Raw genomic sequence first — 15,000 nt, forward strand, 5'->3', positions numbered from 1 at the left:
CCCGTCGTCACGCTGCGCTGGCACGAGGTAACGATCCTGCAGGGTTCATCATTTGTTTATTTATTCATAAGTCCACTAATACGTTTCCTCTGTGTGTGTTTGTGTTTTTTTTCCCAGGTGAAGTGCCGAATCGTCATTAACTTGAGATGAAGAGAGTGAGAGTGATAGAGAGAGAGAGAGTGAGAGTGAGTGATTTAAATGAGTCAGAAAAAACATGTTGAGCAATTTTCAATAGTTGATGTAAAAAAAAATTGATCAGTTGCTGCTGAAGTTTCCATTAAAATAAAAATATTGTCATGTTAAAAATCTGAAATGCATTCATTTTAAATACATATAAATACGTTTATTTTGTTTAATTTAACTTTTATTGTATATGGAGTCCACATGAATATATATGAACACTGAAATAAAATAAAACGGGAACAAATAAAAAATGTTTTCTGTGCAGTTGAAACGCCCCAAATTCAACACGTCACAGTACGTTTTTATTTGTTTTTAATTAAAGTCATTAGCTAGAAGGTAAAAACTAATTACATTTAAATACTAAATTACACAAATATTATTTTTATTAAAGAAAATAAAAAAGTAAACCACACAACAAATGAGGTGAGACTTATTTAATATGTCCGTTTGCACAAAGCTATACACGTGTCAATATTCTCTCACAGTACATTACATTTAATTTAATATTTCAGAAAATTGTTTTAAAATAGATGTATAGATACAAATATATATATTTTTTTTAATATATTTATTTATATGTATATACTTCAATATATATATATATATATATACAGTATACACGTATATATTTCAATATATATATATATATATGTATATATATACAGTATACACGTATATATTTCAATATATATATGTATATATATATATATACAGTATACACGTATATATTTCTATATATATATATATATATGTATATATAAAATGGAGAGAAAAAAAACACACAAATTGGCTAATAAATTCATTCCAGCGAGCCAATAACAATAACATTCGACTGAAAGTTAACATAAATAATCTGATGAATAATGAAATCGTAGCGAACACTAAAAGCTACGATCATTTCAAAGGCACTTTGAATCCATGTTGTTTTCATCAGTACACAACAACAACAAAGTGACCACCTTTAAATCAACAATAAAGAGTAAACATCTCTTTAAGGGAATGGATTTGTGGTGTTGTTGTTGTTTAACAACTGCAAGCTGAAAACAAACCCCAGCTAAAAAAGATGTACAAGTTATATTAAATAGTTTTATATAAACAGTGTCAAGTCCTCCAGGAACAAAGTGGAGTTCATTAAAATACCGAGAGGGGAAGTCGTGTCTTATCTTCCTCGAGCCCACAACAAGAAGCAGGTAATATTTCTAAAACAACAGAAGAAGAAGAGGCTAATATCAGTCCTGCAGGACGAGTATTCACCTGAATACTTCCAAATAGAAAATTACTTTTTAATACTTTCTAAAAAAAAGAAACCGTCAGCTTCTTTTCTTAATACTTAAATCTCTTTATTTCCACCTTAAAGGGTTCATTCTAGTCATTAACTCATACTGCAGGACCACCGAGCACACAAAGTTCTACGGAACGACTAAAACTGAAAGAAGAAACAGCCGGAACATTTCTCCAAAAACTGCATAATGAAGAAATTACATTTTTCGGCCCACTGATTTTTTATTTTAAAGCTTTCAAAAAAAGGGGGACAGCGTGTCGGGTTTTGGTGACACCTGGTGGCGAGGCTGCAGATTGCAACCAACTAATCACTTAGATCACACCGCGGTAACGCCATCCCATAACAACGCTATTGAAAACAAATCTCCCCCCCCCCCCCCCAAAAAAAATAAATAAAGCTGCACACTGGCCCTTTAAATGAGACTGAAGTGAACATAGATGTTAACTACCAATATTTACGCGTCTGTTTCAGCATCAAATTGTCTTTAACGTGCAAATTAGTCACGAATTGCTCATTTTGCTGCAAAATGTCAACGAATTGACGTGGAAACGAAAAATAAAAAAAATAAAAATAAAAAAAACGACCCAAGAGATTTGTTCAAATTACAATTCCCTTTTTTTTTCTTTCTTAGAATTGTGGCCGTCGCCCCCTGGTGGTCAGTAGAGAGAATGCAGCTTTAGGACATTTTTTAAAACAATATATATATATATAAGAAATATATATTTTAGAGAGTAAATAAACTGTCTTGGGGCCCCATGTTGTCTTCGCCTGATTTTTAATGAAACTCACAGTTTCCGTGATGCCTTTAGACTCTCTATAAAAGTGGAACAGCAAGAAGAACCCAGTAACCAAACGCCCCGTCGTGGTTCAGACGATCCAGAATAAAAAACCTCAGCTCCGGAGGTCTTCTTCTCTCGACGCGGTTCTGTCGAGCGCGTCGATCTGCTCCGACATCAAACCTTCCTCACCGGCCACCTTTGACCCCTGGACCTGCGAGAGGGCGGCAGGTCAAACGGGAACTTGAGATAAACGTCTACGCATCGGTTAACGTATGTTAAAATGTAGTAAGTAGTACTAGTAGTACTAAGTAGTAAGTAGTAGAAGTACGCGATCATACTTTCTGTTCGCTCTCTGATGACGTCACATTGTAAACAACAAAAAAGGTAGAGCGCCCGCTGATGTTGCATTATGATGCGTTCAGGCTCCAATCGGTGAAAACGAGTACCGGGCGAAGATCGATTAAAACGTTGTATTTTTTGCTGAGAAATTTTAAGAAATCCAGTTGTTCCAAGGAGATGTTTTCACATGAATATAAAATAGATATAAGACTTATAAGACGTCATTAATCAATGAAAATACAATTTTTTACTTCCAAATCATTTGAATTGTGTGTTTTATATATAAAATTAATAATATATATAATATTTTATTATATATATATATATAATATTATTATTATTATTATTATTAAACATCTTAATTGTTATCCTTTAAATTAGTTAGTCATTTATATTAATTTATATATATATATATATATATATTTATAATAATAATATAATATATAAAATAAATATGAATTATTATTATATATTTTATAAATATGAATTATTGTATATATTATTATAATATATATATAAATTAATATAAATGACTAACTAATTTAAAGGATAACAATTAAGATGTTTTTCATGGTTCACACTGAATTCAGAGCAAATTAAAATAATAAAATAAATTATAAAAATAAAAAAATAATTTCTGGCGTCTTGTAGACCAACAAAAACAATCTGCATCCCCCCCATTATGAATCATCGATGATCGGCAACTCAGCGCTATATTTGCTCCCTCTCTTTTGTGCCGATCCGGTCGATCGGTGATCTATACGAGCTCACCTTGAACGCGTCGCTGACTCCCACGATGCACTGCAGACTGTCGCTGTAGTAGCACAGCACGCACTCGCCTCCCCGCACGGGGATTTCCTCTTTACCCACGTACACCTGAAAAAAAATTAAATAAATAAACCGGACAAGTTCAGATTGATCCACGTTCTTCTTTTAAAAAAATAAAAAATAAATCAGCGGCGAGAGTTTACGACCTGCACGACTTCTTCACTGGAGGCCACTTCGTCGTCTTTGACCCACGTGTAGGTGATGTAGTCGGACACGCTGGCGAACCCGACCTGAATCACACACACACACATATTGAAGGTCGCCGTACCGAGACACTGTGTTTTGAAAGGGGTGGGGGGGGGGTGAACGGCGACCTTGTAGAGCCCGATCCAGTCCCAGGCGCTGGAGGGGAACGCCTGCAGCGGGCTGTAGAGGACCATGGCGTCCATGTCGGCGCTCCAGTCGCCGTCCGGCTGCAGACGCACCAGAGGAGCGGCGCACTTCTTCCTCAGCTGCGCAGACGGAGAAACAAACAAAAATATATCTATATCTAAACAACGAGGTAAATGTTCATTTTATATCTAAACAACAAGGTAAATGTGCATTTTATAAAGGGTCATATTGCGTTTTAGTATCAATACGTAATGTCCCTCTCATTTAACATTTTCCTATTTTTCCTTTATCAATTTAAAAACATTCTGACCTTTATTTGGAGACATAGGTTCTTCATTTTCTCTGCATTTCTGTATTTTCAATCATTTGTAAAGCACTTTGAATTGCATTTTAAACTACATGTATACTTATATAATATATATATATATATATATATATATATATAATATATATATATATATATAGTAATAATAAATATATATATTATATATATATATATATATATATATGTGTGTTATATATATATTATAAATATATATTTATTATATATATATATATATATATATATTATGTATACAATAACAAATATATATATATATATTATTACATATAATAATAAATATATATATTTAAATATAAATATATATATTCTATACATTTATATATTTGATAAATATATATATATATATACACATAAAATAATTATATATATATATATATATTAAATAATAAATATATATATTATATGTACATACAAAAAGCTGATAAACTAAAAATAGATTTGTTTCCAAAAAAGCAAATTGACTTTTGTAAAATCCCCGATGACCTCATTAACGCTACAGCTGTGTAAACAAAGCTTCACCTCCAGTGTGAAGACGCCGACGACGGGCTTGTGGTCACTGACGCTGTACTCCATGTTGCTGGTGTACAACTCCTGCCTGACCCTCAGCGGGTACTCTTCCTCTTCCCCCTCGTCCTCCTCTTCCTGGGGGGGCCCGTCGGGGGCCTTGCGCCGGAGCCTCCACAGGATCCTGTCGGTCCAGGCGGGTTTACGCTTCTTACCGCTGGACATCGTGTCAGGGAGAGAGAGCAGAGAGGCGGAGCTTAAGTCAGGAGACGGAGACGGACTCTTTCTATTATATATATAATAATAATAATAATCTCCCTTTTTTTATAATTTATTCTGTATTTTTCCCGTGTTGACAGTTATCAATGAATTGTTTACCTGTATAAACCTTCAGGGCAACAGATAGAGGATCATTTTGTTTGTGTAAACATATAAAGTCAAACATTTACACATCGCACAAGCTCATATTTTGTGCCTCGGACTAAAATAGATTTCATGCCCGTGCATGTTAGCTGCTGTTTGACTACAGCGTCTATCTGTAGCATGTTAGCTGCTGTGTGACTACAGCGTCTATCTGTAGCATGTTAGCTCCTGTGTGACTACAGCGTCTATCTGTAGCATGTTAGCTCCTGTGTGTCTACAGCGTCTATCTGTAGCATGTTAGCTCCTGTGTGACTACAGCGTCTATCTGTAGCATGTTAGCTCCTGTGTGACTACAGCGTCTATCTGTAGCATGTTAGCTGCTGTTTGACTACAGCGTCTATCTGTAGCATGTTAGCTCCTGTGTGTCTACAGCGTCTATCTGTAGCATGTTAGCTCCTGTGTGACTACAGCGTCTATCTGTAGCATGTTAGCTCCTGTGTGACTACAGCGTCTATCTGTAGCATGTTAGCTGCTGTTTGACTACAGCGTCTATCTGTAGCATGTTAGCTCCTGTGTGACTACAGCATCTATCTGTAGCATGTTAGCTCCTGTGTGACTACAGCGTCTATCTGTAGCATGTTAGCTCCTGGGTGTCTACAGCGTCTATCTGTAGCATGTTAGCTCCTGTGTGTCTACAGCGTCTATCTGTAGCATGTTAGCTGCTGTGTGACTACAGCGTCTATCTGTAGCATGTTAGCTCCTGGGTGTCTACAGCGTCTATCTGTAGCATGTTAGCTGCTGTTTGACTACAGCGTCTATCTGTAGCATGTTAGCTCCTGTGTGACTACAGCGTCTATCTGTAGCATGTTAGCTCCTGGGTGTCTACAGCGTCTATCTGTAGCATGTTAGCTGCTGTTTGACTACAGCGTCTATCTGTAGCATGTTAGCTCCTGTGTGTCTACAGCGTCTATCTGTAGCATGTTAGCTCCTGGGTGTCTACAGCGTCTATCTGTAGCATGTTAGCTGCTGTTTGACTACAGCGTCTATCTGTAGCATGTTAGCTCCTGTGTCTACAGCGTCTATCTGTAGCATGTTAGCTCCTGTGTCTACAGTGTCTATCTGTAGCATGTTAGCTCCTGTGTATCTACAGCGTCCATCTGTAGAATTTTAGCTCCTGTGTGACTACAGCGTCTATCTGTAGCATGTTAGCTGCTGTGTGTCTACAGCGTCTATCTGTAGCATGTTAGCTGCTGTGTGTCTACAGCGTCTATCTGTAGCATGTTAGCTCCTGTGTATCTACAGCGTCCATCTGTAGAATGTTAGCTCCTGTGTGTCTACAGCGTCTATCTGTAGCATGTTAGCTCCTGGGTGTCTACAGCGTTTATCTGTAGAATGTTATCTCCTGTGTGACTACAGCGTCTATCTGTAGCATGTTAGCTGCTGTTTGACTACAGCGTCTATCTGTAGCATGTTAGCTGCTGTTTGACTACAGCGTCTATCTGTAGCATGTTAGCTCCTGGGTGTCTACAGCGTTTATCTGTAGAATGTTATCTCCTGTGTATCTACAGCGTCTATCTGTAGCATGTTAGCTCCTGTGTGTCTACAGCGTCTATCTGTAGCATGTTAGCTCCTGTGTGACTACAGCGTCTATCTGTAGCATGTTAGCTGCTGTTTGACTACAGCGTCTATCTGTAGCATGTTAGCTGCTGTTTGACTACAGCGTCTATCTGTAGCATGTTAGCTCCTGTGTCTACAGCGTCTATCTGTAGCATGTTAGCTCCTGTGTATCTACAGCGTCCATCTGTAGAATGTTAGCTCCTGTGTGACTACAGCGTCTATCTGTAGCATGTTAGCTGCTGTGTGTCTACAGCGTCTATCTGTAGCATGTTAGCTCCTGTGTGACTACAGCGTCTATCTGTAGCATGTTAGCTGCTGTTTGACTACAGCGTCTATCTGTAGAATGTTATCTCCTGTGTATCTACAGCGTCTATCTGTAGCATGTTAGCTCCTGTGTGTCTACAGCGTCTATCTGTAGCATGTTAGCTCCTGTGTGACTACAGCGTCTATCTGTAGCATGTTAGCTGTTGTGTGTCTACAGCGTCTATCTGTAGCATGTTAGCTGCTGTTTGTCTACAGCATCTATCTGTAGCATGTTAGCTGCTGTGTGACTACAGCGTCTATCTGTAGCATGTTAGCTCCTGGGTGTCTACAGCGTCTATCTGTAGCATGTTAGCTGCTGTTTGACTACAGCGTCTATCTGTAGCATGTTAGCTCCTGTGTGACTACAGCGTCTATCTGTAGCATGTTAGCTCCTGGGTGTCTACAGCGTCTATCTGTAGCATGTTAGCTGCTGTTTGACTACAGCGTCTATCTGTAGAATGTTAGCTCCTGTGTGTCTACAGCGTCTATCTGTAGCATGTTAGCTCCTGGGTGTCTACAGCGTCTATCTGTAGAATGTTAGCTCCTGTGTGACTACAGCGTCTATCTGTAGCATGTTAGCTGCTGTGTGTCTACAGCGTCTATCCGTAGCATGTTAGCTCCTGTGTATCTACAGCGTCTATCTGTAGCATGTTAGCTCCTGTGTGACTACAGCGTCTATCTGTAGCATGTTAGCTGCTGTTTGTCTACAGGGTCTATCCGTAGCATTTTAGCTGCTGTTTGACTACAGCGTATATCTGTAGCATGTTAGCTCCTGGGTGTCTACAGCGTCTATCTGTAGCATGTTAGCTGCTGTTTGACTACAGCGTCTATCTGTAGCATGTTAGCTCCTGTGTGACTACAGCGTCTATCTGTAGCATGTTAGCTCCTGGGTGTCTACAGCGTCTATCTGTAGCATTTTAGCTGCTGTTTGACTACAGCGTCTATCTGTAGCATGTTAGCTCCTGTGTGACTACAGCGTCTATCTGTAGCATGTTAGCTCCTGTTTGACTACAGCGTCTATCTGTAGCATGTTAGCTCCTGTTTGACTACAGCGTCTATCTGTAGCTTGTTAGCTCCTGTGTGACTACAGCGTCTATCTGTAGCATGTTAGCTCCTGTGTGTCTACAGCGTCTATCTGTAGCATGTTAGCTGCTGTGTGTCTACAGCGTCTATCTGTAGCATGTTAATATTAATATTGGCCCTCAAAATAAATAAACAAGCATTTCTAAAGACGTAGTTCAACCTGCTTGTTTGTTTAATTTCCAAATGAATACAATCTTCATTCAGACTTTCAAATGCAGCATTAAAAAACAAAACAAGGTTACTTCTCAAAGCGACGTGTTGAGAGCAGAGTGAGTGCACATAATGAGATGCAGTTAGGGGAATTAATAAAAACAAAAAGAGAAGACGTGGACACGAGTGTGAAGTCTTACATAAAGCCAAACCAGGTCCTGTAGAGCCTGCGAAGACGGAGGGAGATGAAATAAATACAAATTAAGGCTTTAAAAAAAGCAAAATAACTTTTTTTTTTTTTTAAAGGGGGATCGTAAAACATCTGATTAGACAGATATGAGAAACATTCATGTCGCGGTTATCCTGGCACGTCACATCATCCAGATAGTCCTCAGAAAAAAGATGAACATTCTTTAAAATGACGCTTGCGCTTCACATTTAGTTCAGAAACAAATATCATTGTGAAAAAAACAATAAAACCATCTTAATTGAGGTCGTCGCACTTCACCTGCTGTCGTAAGTGTCGGTGTTGAGGTCAAACTTGTACGTGGGCGGGAAGTCCAGAGGCCCTTCCTCGAACTCCTGCAGGACCGGTTCCTTCTCCCTCATCATCGTCAGCTGAGAACACAAAGACGAGCCGTCAGATCAGGAAGAGCCGGAGGAACCCGAGGAACCCGAGGAACTCGAGGAACCCGAGGAGCCCGAGGAGCTCGAGGTGCCCGAGGAGCCCGAGGACCTCGAGGAGCCCGAGGACCTCGAGGAGCCCGAGGAACTCGAGGAACCCGAGGAGCCCCAGGAACTCGAGGAGCCCGAGGAGCCCGAGGACCTCGAGGAGCCCGAGGACCTCGAGGAGCCCGAGGAACTCGAGGAACTCGAGGAACCCGAGGAACTCGAGGAGCCCGAGTAGCCCCAGGAACTCGAGGAGCCCGAGGAGCCCGAGGAACTCGAGGAGCCCGAGTAGCCCCAGGAACTCGAGGAGCCCGAGGAGCCCCAGGAACTCGAGGAACTCGAGGAGCCCGAGTAGCCCCAGGAACTCGAGGAGCCCGAGGAGCCCCAGGAACTCGAGGCCGACGGGGACTCTCTGGGGAGTACCTGGTCTTTGCTCCACAGGAGGTCGTAGGTCCGTTCGTCGATGCAGGAGCGGACAAAGTGCATCCCGTGGTCCTGGATCCGGAAGTTGAGATCCCCGAACCAGAACACCAACCTGGACCCCGAGAGAGAGAGAGAGAGAGAGAGAGAGAGAGAGAGAGAGAGAGAGAAGATGAAGGCATTACATTAATGAAAGGATTAGAAGAAATGCATGTGACGGTGTTCACAGGCAAGGCAAGTTTCTTCACAAGGAAATTCAAAGTCCTTTACAGCTACATAAAATTACAAAAAGGCAAATAAAATCATTCCATAAAAACGTAAAAATAATCATTAATTAATTATATTAAAAGCGCAGATAAAATACTTTCAGTTGTTCATACAGACATACAGCAATTTAGATTGAAGGACTTTCAAGCAGTTTTTCTTTTCTTAAGAATCATATAAAGCAAACAGTACAATTTCATATGTTTTATTAAAAATAAATAAATATATATTTTATGTGAAATATAAATATATAGTATTATTTGCTTTATATATACACATATACATATATATGTATACACATATAGTACAATATAATACAACATATATTATTTGCTTTATATATATATAATATAGTTAAATAAATATATTTAACTAAATAAATATTGCTAATCTTTCCTTCCTTCCTTCCATTTTTTTATTTTAGCAACCAGAAGTTGAATAAGACAAAAGTAGGAGCGGTTCGAGTTACTTCCTTGCTTCCTTTCCTTCATTCCTTCCTGAACGGGTTAAGGTTGTAATACAAGCAGATGGCCAACGCCATGGTTGAGACCTGTCAATCACCTTGTAGCCCCCCCCCCCACCCTCACTCACCGGTGGTCCACGATCCTCGGCGCCGTCGGGCCGCTGAAGGCCTGCGCGTCCAGGATGTGCTCGAACTCGTCCACTCGCTGCGTGGCGTAGTCCATGTGCGCGGCCAGGTGGCAGTTCAGGAAACACAGCATGTGGCCGTAGAAAGACAGGCGGACGGACACGCCGCCCTTGTTGCCCTGGGAGACGGACGGGAAGTTCAACAATGACTTCTTCTTCTGTAGTTCAGCTCACTAATGCGGAGCGTGTTGTTTCTAATTGTGCCGACTTCACACACACACACACACACACACACACGTGTGAAACATTTTCTATAGAGCCGTTTGTGCCCCCCCCCCCAGAGGGCGGCCGGTTCAGTTGCATTCTGGGTAATGAAAGCGCCACGTTTTGACCGGAAAGAATGATCGATTCTTGATACTTTTAAAAATTAATTTTCTTCCCGTTTATTGTGAATCTGAAAGTGTTGTAGATGTGAAATGAGTCCTGTGTGTGTCATTCAATGCGTGTGTGTGTGTGTGTGTGTGTGTGTGTGTGTGTCCTCACCCAGTATCCGAGGATGCCGGTGCGCGTGTATCTGGCCTGGATGTCCCTGATGAAGGGGAGGTGCTTCAGCTTGCAGAAGCACAGCAGCAGCAGACCCTGCATCCGGATGGACGACACCTGGACAGACGCACACACACAAGTAAACACAACAGGAAGTAACTCTCCTCCGACGTGAACACAACAGGAAGTAACTCTCCTCTGGACTCGTACCTTCACGTATCTCCGCGGTGCCAACGTGTCCACGAGCAGTTTGCTCCACGAGTCGTCGAACACGCTGTCCGACACGAACCTCAGCGGCCCCGAGAAAACCTCCTGCAACCTATCGGCACGCAGGGTTGATGATCAGTCGTGTGTGTGTGTGTGTGAGATTGATTTTAATCTGAAAATCTTTCTTTTCTACCAGCTCGAGACGTGGGATTAAAATTTCCTCCGTCACCAAATATTTACATTTGAAAAGAGACGTCTGCAGCTCAGCTGCTAATTTATCAGCTTCCTAGTATGAACATTTACGCCCTTGTTAAAATCATTAGGTCCTAAACAAATCTCACACATGGCTTTGAATTGTATATATATATATATATATATATATTTTATAAACATATTTTATATACAAATTTTATATACAAATTTTATATATTTTATATACATATTTTATATATTATATATACATATTTTATATACATATTTTATATATTATATATACATATTTTATATATATTTTATATACATAATTTATATATTATATATACATATTTTATATATACATATTTTATATATACATATTTTATATATATTTTATATACATATTTTATATATTATATATACATATTTTATATACATATTTTATATACATATTTTATATATTATATATACATATTTTATATACATATTTTATATATTATATATACATATTTTATATATTATATATACATATTTTATATATATTTTATATATTCTATATACATATTCTATATACATATTTTATATATTATATATACATTCTATATATATATTTTATATATTCTATATACATATTCTATATACATATTTTATATATGATATATACATATTTTATATATATATTTTATATATACATATTCTATATACATATTTTATATATTATATAAACGTATTTTATATATATATTATATATACATATTCTATATACATATTTTATATATTATACATAATTTATATATTATATAAACATAATTTATATACATATTTTATATATTATATATACATGTTTTATATATTTAAAAAAAAAATGTTTTAACAAAATCCAGATGTATATTTTATATATATTTAATATTTTCCCGCACCACCTACCCGATGACGTAGAGGTCTGGCCTCTTCGGGGAGTTCAGATGGAGCAGCAGCGTCACGTCATCCGGAGGATCCACTGTGGCCACGTTCCACGTCACCATGTGCAGCCTGCGGGACACGGAACAAACACAACAATAAGGAACCAGAGAGTGTTCATCACGCGCATCCTACAAATAAAAAAATAACCAGAAGTGCTCTTCCAAGAGGAAAACCAAAGAGCTTCATTCAGACCGGAGCAGTCGGTCGAGTGTGAAAAGCTCATAAAGACACCAGTCGTCCGTTTCACAGGTTGTTCAGAAGCCGAGTGAAAAGAAGAGAAAGACGAGCGCGGCTCCACCTGAACTCGTCTTTTTCATCCATGCTGAGCGACCAAAAATGTGCTTTCTTAAAATCCAAAAGTATGATTTGATTGCAGTTCGAAGTTTTGGTCGTTTCCGTGGAATCGACCCGACTGAAGTGAGGAAAAGACTTGAAGGGGGTTCGTGCTCCAGGAGTCGGACTGCGTGATCCGGGTCGGGGGGGTCGTTGTTAAATCTCGTTTGTAAAGCCAATTAAAACTAATTGGGAAACCAGCTGCATGAACAAAAAAAACCTTTCTTTTCCCTTTTGGGGAGACGCATTGTTCTGTTTTTAGGCAAATCCGCATTAGTTCTGTTGGGAAACCGTAATCCACCAGACTCACAACACACGAAAGAGTTAGTCGACTCCTGTAAAGCCGTTCCCACTCGGATCCTTTTCCAGGACCTTTTTAATCGTGCTGATATGTAAAGATTGCACCAAACACCAATCAATCAATCAATCAATCAATCAATCTCCTTCTGTAAGTAACCCCATTTGTGTATTGGCTTAAAAAACGGCTTGTCAATCAATTCTGTCGATTTTTTGTTGCATGTTTTTTGACATCCTTGAGCAAGATGTGTCTTTGTTTCCTGTTTTGAAAGAAGATGCTTTTATTTTGAAGGCGGTCCGCAGAGTTAAAAAGGAAGTTTCTATTGTGCGCGGATTTAATGTTACGTTTACGGCAAATATGTTCGATTTAAAACACAAAACAAAGACTAAAGTAAAAGGTTTTAGCACGAGGTTAGTTTCGTTTGTAATGAATGTAATAACTGTATGTTTTGAGGACATTAGCGTTTTTATGTGTGTATGCTATATTAATGCTAACGAAGGGTAAGCTAACACGCTAACATGTTTTATACTGCCGTTGACCGCCTGCTGACTCCTTAGTGCAGCTTCGACCTCACAGCCACCGCTCTGCCGCCTGAGACGGTGCTTTGTTTTTAATTTTTTTTATGTTTTGGACGGTTTGTTTGGCGATCAGCTAACGGAACTGTGTGCACGTAATCTCGTGAAAATGTAGTGTTGGTGAGAAACTTCACAACACAACATAAATAGATGTTAGAGACAACCCGTTTACACTCGCTTTCATTAAAACTACTAAAGACAATATTTGTATCACGAAGCCTTGTAGACCAGCTGTACGGTCAAAGCACAACAAAGAGATCCGTGTCCGCCAATAAGCATCATCCATGACCTTCAAATCACTTTACACTTAAGGAACAAGACACACAAGCAGTTTCTTCCCATGTGACATTACTTTCATGAGCCGTAGGCCAGACCACGTTATGGCTGTGACGGAACTAATGTGCAGAAATTAGTATAACAGCCACACACACACACACACACACACACACACACACACACACACACACACACACACACACACACACACACACACACACACACACACACACACACACACACACACACACACACACACACACACACACACACACACACACACACACACACACACACACACACACACACACACACACACACACACACACACACACACACACACACTTTTTACATGTGACTTGAGAAGTGGAAATTGGTTTCATCAATAAAACCCATTGACTCACTTAACTGTACAGCTCGAGGAAAATCTGTCGCTGTTAAACGCTCTTGCACATCTTTTTTTCTTTCTATTAAAATGCACGTGCCATTTTTATAGTATTTTATAATTTTTGTATAATATTTTAATATCTTTTGCTTATTGTAATGCACCTTTCGTCAAGTCAAATCCCTTGTATGTGTAACGTACATGGCAATAAACAGTTCTGATTCTTAAAAACAGAGCATGATTTATTGATTTGTTTTTAAATACATAAAATATATAATGTATAAGAACAAGCTCATACTATGTATTTATGCAGGGGAACCTAATGATTCACGATTACCTTATTTAAGATTCCTGGTTAGTTTTTCATGACAAATATGTGTTTCTAAACAGAATAAAAAAGGTACGTTTTTTTTTAAATATTACATTATCAAGGAACACTGGTAAAAGCATCTAATCAGGTCACAGCTGATGTTTTCCTCTACAGAGTCCCTAAATTAACTAATAATGTCCCTAAATTAACTAATAAAACTACTTCATGAAGTCCAACCTGAAGCTCTCGGCCTCGTCGCTTCTCGTCCTCCCACTGAGCTCCTCAGTCTCCTCCATCATCTTCTGCACACCTGAGAAAACTAAACACACACACACACACACACCATTAAGCTAGCTACATCACACAGCTAGCTAAACAATTGATTATTATATATAATATTATTATTTAACACGTAACGCGCGAGGTACCAACGTGTACGAGCAGATAGTATTTATAGCATACTAACGTTACCTGGAGGGCTTTAGGTCGTGCTTGTTTAATTAACTACTGGAAAATAGAAAACAACAGTGAACATGCGGAAGGACCGGAGCTGGTGTTGTGGTTCACGCCCCTTACCCGGAAACGGTTTATCTATCTTTCAAAATAAAAGCGGAAGTGAAGTGTCCTTATCTAAGGTGTTGTGTACTGCGCAACATTTGCCAGCTGTCAAGTAAACACATTGCTTTATTTATTAAAGTAAGTTAAGAGAGTACAGATGAAACGAGAAATGTTAAATGTTGTATACATTCAAATGTATATATTCCTCGCCTTAAAAACACGGAAATAAGTATACGTTTTATTGTTGTACTTCCGGTTCCCTCGATTCAGTCAACAGGCTATTTATGAAATGAACAGATTACGGTTTAA

General features: G+C 38.8%; 2 protein-coding genes across 3 annotated transcripts in view; one reads left to right on the top strand and one right to left on the bottom strand.

Moving 5' to 3' along the window:
• The window catches only part of xaf1 (XIAP associated factor 1), a 3,528-nt gene extending 3,218 nt beyond the window's left edge, over positions 1-310 (top strand). The window contains exons 6-7 of the mRNA XM_034548825.1: positions 1-27; positions 118-310. The exon at positions 1-27 is cut by the window's left edge and continues 213 nt beyond it. Of these exons, the coding sequence (XP_034404716.1) occupies positions 1-27; positions 118-150 (60 nt within the window). The 3' untranslated portion in view covers positions 151-310. The remainder of the gene's footprint in view (positions 28-117) is intronic.
• A 629-nt stretch (positions 311-939) lies between these two features.
• On the bottom strand, positions 940-14,774 carry inpp5ka (inositol polyphosphate-5-phosphatase Ka). 2 transcript variants are annotated; one of them, XM_034547903.1, is made up of 14 exons: positions 14,605-14,774; positions 14,371-14,452; positions 11,921-12,025; positions 10,802-10,910; positions 10,592-10,708; positions 10,052-10,227; positions 9,200-9,311; positions 8,616-8,725; positions 8,308-8,334; positions 4,607-4,808; positions 3,726-3,863; positions 3,558-3,641; positions 3,355-3,459; positions 940-2,455 (listed from the first exon to the last, which is right to left on the bottom strand). In XM_034547903.1, exons 2-14 carry the CDS (start codon positions 14,430-14,432, stop codon positions 2,357-2,359), a joined length of 1,446 nt encoding a protein of 481 aa, XP_034403794.1. In that variant the 5' UTR covers positions 14,433-14,452; positions 14,605-14,774; the 3' UTR covers positions 940-2,356. The 2 variants fall into 2 exon arrangements, with proteins under 2 accessions (XP_034403794.1, XP_034403795.1); XM_034547904.1 differs by lacking the exon at positions 8,308-8,334 and having other exon boundaries at positions 14,605-14,773.
• Between the last annotated feature and the right edge of the window lie 226 nt (positions 14,775-15,000).

The sequence above is a fragment of the Cyclopterus lumpus genome, chromosome 13 (assembly GCF_009769545.1).
Source record: "Cyclopterus lumpus isolate fCycLum1 chromosome 13, fCycLum1.pri, whole genome shotgun sequence".
Taxonomy (NCBI): domain Eukaryota; kingdom Metazoa; phylum Chordata; class Actinopteri; order Perciformes; family Cyclopteridae; genus Cyclopterus; species Cyclopterus lumpus.

Excerpts from the sequence above, each read along its gene's own strand:
- inpp5ka (XM_034547903.1), bottom strand. The coding sequence starts at position 14,432 with ATGATGGAGGAGACTGAGGAGCTCAGTGGGAGGACGAGAAGCGACGAG. Across the intron at positions 10,911-11,920 it reads CCAGACCTCTACGTCATCGG|GTTGCAGGAGGTTTTCTCGG; the intron begins GTAGGTGGTGCG and ends GCGTGCCGATAG. Across the intron at positions 4,809-8,307 it reads AGGACCTGGTTTGGCTTTAT|CGGTAAGAAGCGTAAACCCG; the intron begins GTAAGACTTCAC and ends CACGATGTCCAG.